This window comes from Cynoglossus semilaevis, chromosome 15, assembly GCF_000523025.1.
Source record: "Cynoglossus semilaevis isolate Cse_v1.0 chromosome 15, Cse_v1.0, whole genome shotgun sequence".
In the NCBI taxonomy this organism is placed as follows: Eukaryota; Metazoa; Chordata; class Actinopteri; order Pleuronectiformes; family Cynoglossidae; genus Cynoglossus; species Cynoglossus semilaevis.
In genome coordinates this window covers 195,700-196,468 of record NC_024321.1, presented here as the reverse complement: position 1 = coordinate 196,468, position 769 = coordinate 195,700, and the positions used below count along the sequence as shown (strand labels likewise).

Sequence of the window (769 nt, the reverse complement as noted above, 5' to 3'; positions counted from 1 at the left end):
GATCAGATCCCAGCAGGAAAGAGAAGTCCGTGGGGTCAAAGATGTTGAGGTGAAGCTGCAGCAGGAGATCACTGAGCTGAAGTGGAAAGAGGCTGAACTGAAGCAGCTCTCACAAACACAGGATCACAACCAGTTTATCTTCAACTGTCCCTCACTGTCAGCACTCAGACCATCTCCACACTCATCCAGCATCCACATCCGTCCTCTGAGACGCTTTGAGGACGTGACAGAGGCTGTGTCAAAGGTCAGAGGTCAACTACAGGACGTTCTGACTGGCACCTGGACCAAGATCACAAAAGCACTGAGACTTGGACCACAGACCAGAGCTGAGTTCTTACAATATTCTCAGGAAATCACACTGGATCCAAACACAGCACACAGTCGTCTGTTATTATCTGCGGGAAACAGAAAAGTAACATTGATGAGTCAAGGTCAGATTTATCCTCCTCATCCAGACAGATTCACTGGTTATTATCAGGTCCTGAGTAGAAAGAGTCTGAGTGGACGTTGTTACTGGGAGGTGGAGTGGAGAAGAGGAGGAGGAGTGTTTGTAGCAGTGACATACAAGGATATTAACAGAACAGGAAAATCAGATGAATGTTTGTTTGGACCCAATGACAAATCTTGGTCTTTATATTTTAACAAAAACAGTTCTTTTTTCTTTCATAACAAAATCAGGACTAAAGTCTCAGCTCCTGGTTCCTCCTCCAGAGTAGGAGTGTACCTGGACCACAGAGCAGGTCTTCTGTCCTTCTACAGAGTCTCTGAC

At 45.9% G+C, this 769-nt stretch overlaps 1 protein-coding gene across 1 annotated transcript in view; it reads left to right on the top strand.

The window, feature by feature from the left end:
* Positions 1–769, top strand: part of LOC103390519 (dynein regulatory complex subunit 4-like) — a gene marked incomplete at its 3' end in the record, with an annotated part of 8,473 nt that extends 7,704 nt beyond the window's left edge. The window contains exon 2 of the mRNA XM_025063341.1: positions 7–769. Coding sequence (XP_024919109.1) covers positions 7–769 — 763 coding nt within the window. The remainder of the gene's footprint in view (positions 1–6) is intronic.